The 3,693-nt window shown below is 39.3% G+C and overlaps 1 protein-coding gene across 2 annotated transcripts in view; it reads right to left on the bottom strand.

Annotated features, from left to right (window-relative positions):
- The window catches only part of LOC122564420 (nuclear cap-binding protein subunit 1), an 80,286-nt gene that overhangs the window by 60,798 nt on the left and 15,795 nt on the right, over positions 1-3,693 (bottom strand). For both annotated transcript variants that reach the window (XM_043719261.1, XM_043719270.1), the window contains exons 2-3: positions 1,022-1,107; positions 603-703 (exon numbers count right to left, since the gene is read on the bottom strand). In XM_043719261.1, coding sequence (XP_043575196.1) covers positions 603-703; positions 1,022-1,107 — 187 coding nt within the window. The remainder of the gene's footprint in view (positions 1-602; positions 704-1,021; positions 1,108-3,693) is intronic.

Here is a 3,693-nt window from a genome sequence, read left to right as displayed (position 1 = left end):
CAGATGATAAGCAACATGAGTTCGACTGGGACAACCCTACTATTATAGGACAAGCCGAACAGAGAACAGCCAGGGAATTCCTCGAGGCATGGCACTCATCCACAGATTCAATCAATAAGCACATCGGCCTGGACCCAATATACCGGCCACTGCAGCGGACAGCTGGAACTGACAACCGGAAGCGGCAGATACAAATCACTATAAATGCCGGAGGAAACATCACAGAAGCGCTTCACAGGAGGGTCCCAAGCACTGAGGATGTCACCTAGACAGGGGACGAAACGTCTGCAACACAAATTCCCAGCTCGGCGAACAGAACCACAACAACGAGCACCCGAGCTACAAATCTTCTCCCAAACTTGGTCAGTTATTTAAGCCAGTATAACCTCCCTTTATAACCAAATAAGTTACTATTCATGGTGGCAATTACCTATAATTCTTCCAATCCACTCTAGCACCAACTTCTAATTCATTTATTGGACAAAAGAACAGATAACAACTTTATTAGAAATATAATTCTTTAATACAAATACTATACAAATATAACACAAATTCTTAACAAAATACATTTAATGTATATCACTATGTTTCATTCAACTTACACAGCACAAAGTATTCTTAGGATTTTACTTTTATAGTTTGGCAGGTCAGCTTCTAAAACTCCGGCTAGACCTTCCAAGTTGCTCTCCAATGAGGATGTGCTCTGCAAATCAAAACAAGTAAATCAAATACAGGATACCAGGTCTGATGGCGTAAGTACAGTGTCAGATCATATCAACAGCTTTGGAGAAGTTATGACAACTGTCTGTCAATGGGAAAGACTATAATAAAATATTATAATTGATATGGAAGGCGGGAACACAGTACACTCTAAAACATATCAAGATGTAATTAAAGAATTTTTGTATTTGTTCCCATCCCTGTCAGAGGCCTTAATTTTCTTTCCATGGTAAAAATCAGTTTACTCTCATTTTTAAATGCTTACCAACCAGCTTTAAGTTAGATAAATAACAAACTGTACCTTTTCTCCGACACGACATATCAAAGATTCCAACCGATCTTCAATTTCAATTGGTTCAGATGTCCTTCTCCGTTTGTGAGGTTGCCCTAATGCAAAATAAAGCCAAATCTAATTATTTAACTGAAACAGTCTTCTGCTAATCTGCAATAAATAGATTTTTAAGTTAATTAAATGTTTAAATGAAGCATGTCATCTAATATCTCAAATCAAAAACAATTTTTAGATGCTCATTCATGCAAATGAAATCAGCAAGTACAAACAATTAATAGATGGCTAAAACTTCAAGAGTTTCTTAGCAAAATAGAATGTAGCATCCTATGACATATTATTTGACAACTGGACTCCAATGTTTGTGAGGGTGATTAAAATTACTTTCCAATTTTGTGACCACTTTGCAACAATGTTATAACAACAAGATTGGTATGAAAGAAAAAGATGCATTTACAAAGCATCTTAAAACATGTACAATTTAAATTTCACTGTGGTCAAGTTTTAGATTTCTGGTTTCCAACAAAAATTCTTCAAACTGTTCTTCAATGGCAAAACTAGAAAATGTTTCTTTCATTCATGAAATAAAGTAAAATGTTATAATGACATAGCAAAAGCTATTAGGAACGCAGTTGGGAACTCAGCCGTGTGTTTCTAAAGTAAATCACTGTATAAATGCACCTTGGTTTGAGATACTGACTCCTACAGACCAGCAAGACTGAGATTCAACACTTGGTTGTTTCAAGTTGGCTGATTGCAAAGTGCTGGAATTGACTCACATGTACGGTAACAAACAGCATGTTTTTCCAAACATGTTATAAGCAACTTTATGCCTTATTTTGTCTCCCACAAAACTGCAGCTGTTTATAAGCTACAAATAGTATGACTTGAAAGTACTTTCAAGTTTAGGTTATCAAACTGATTCCTGTCCTGCAACACAAACTTCTGGCTTGATAACATAATTTGATATGTTTAAACATTCACAACCTGAACGCTTCACAACTACAAATACCCTGTGAGGGAAGCACAAACAGGATCACACCTTTCTTTCTATCAATAGCAGTTTCCCTTTGCACTGTTCTAAACATTCTGTGAGAGAAATTATAAATAAGCTACAGTAGAAATTGATGGGAGGGCTAGAGATGCTACAGCTAATCATATGTCACCTTAAAAAAATTCTCTCAGAAAATTCAGGGGCCCATTATTGGCAAACAGAGCAGAAATGGTGAGGACAGTGCAGGAGAGAGAGAGAAAACCTGCACAGTTACCGCCTTTGCTGTTTGAATTCGTGTATCACTGGACATCGGAGTGCATCTGGGAAAATTAACAAAAAGTGAAATTCACAACTAATCTTGGAGGAACTGTTGGGCGAAGTTCACAGCACAGAATCAGATAACTTAATTGTTGTTTTAAGTCTGTCCAAGAGAAAGGCTGCAGTAGTGGGTACAGTGGATTCTTTCTTGATTATATGTTTTTGGAGATACGTCTCTTGATTAAACTTAAAATATAAGCCATGGGTATGAATTTAACCTGGGGCAGTGTTTGTAGAGGAATAAGACGGTGCTGTTTTCTGGGTCTGTAGATTGTGAAGGAGCAAAAATGGCCTTTGCAGTGATATCTACTTCTTGTCAGATTTGGAAGTTTAAAGAGAGTTTAGGGGTTACTGCGGATTATATCTGCCATAAATGCTGTTGGATGCGAAGCATATCAGATCGAGTGGATCAGTTGGAGAGACAGATAGAAGCGATGAGGAATTTGCAACAGCAACAGTATGTGATGGATGGCAGTAATAGAAAGGGGGGGAAAGTCTCAGGTACAGTCACATAGATGGGTTAACTCCAGGAAAAGTAAGAGAGGTAGGCAACTAGAGCAGGAGTCTTTTGTGGATATACCCATTTCAAACAGGTTTACTGTTTTGGAAAATGTAGGGGGTGATGAAATCTCAGGGGAATGTAGCACAAACAGCCAAGTTTCTGGTATTGAGACTGGCTCTAATGCAATGAGGGGTACGCCGGCTTCCAAGAGATCAATTGTGTTAGGGGATTCTGTAGTCAGAGGTACAGACAGACGTTTCTGTGGCCAGCAGAGAAAAAGCAGAATGGTGTATCGTTTCCCTGGTGCCAGGATCAAGGATGTCTCAGAGAGGGTGCAGAATGTTCTCACGGGGAAGAGGGGCCAGCAGGAGATCATTGTCCACATTGGAACCAACGACATTGGAAAGGAAAAGGTTGAGACTCTGAAGGGAGATTACAGAGAGTTAGGTAGAAATTTAAAAAAAGAGGTCCTCAAGGGTAGTAATATCTGGATTACTCCCAGTGCTACGAGCTAGTAAGGGCAGAAATAGGAGGATAGAGTAGATGAATGCATGGCTGACGAGCTGGTGTATGGGAGAAGGATTCACATTTTTGGATCATTGGAATCGCTTTTGGGGTAGATGTGACCTGTACAAGAAGGACGGATTGCACCTAAATTGGCAGGGGACTAATATACTGGCAGGGAAATTTGCTAGAACTGCTTGGGAGGATTTAAACTAGTAAGGTGGGACCCAGGGAGATAGTGAGGAAAGAGATCGATCTGAGACGGGTACAGCTGAGAACAAAAGTGAGTCAAACAGTCAGGGCAGGCAGGGACAAGGTAGGACTAATAAATTAAACTGCATTTATTTCAATGCAAGGGGCCTAACA

The sequence above is a fragment of the Chiloscyllium plagiosum genome, chromosome 2 (assembly GCF_004010195.1).
Source record: "Chiloscyllium plagiosum isolate BGI_BamShark_2017 chromosome 2, ASM401019v2, whole genome shotgun sequence".
NCBI classification, from domain to species: Eukaryota; Metazoa; Chordata; class Chondrichthyes; order Orectolobiformes; family Hemiscylliidae; genus Chiloscyllium; species Chiloscyllium plagiosum.
Note: the sequence above shows the minus strand (reverse complement) of the source record. Positions and strands in the feature narration are given on the sequence as shown.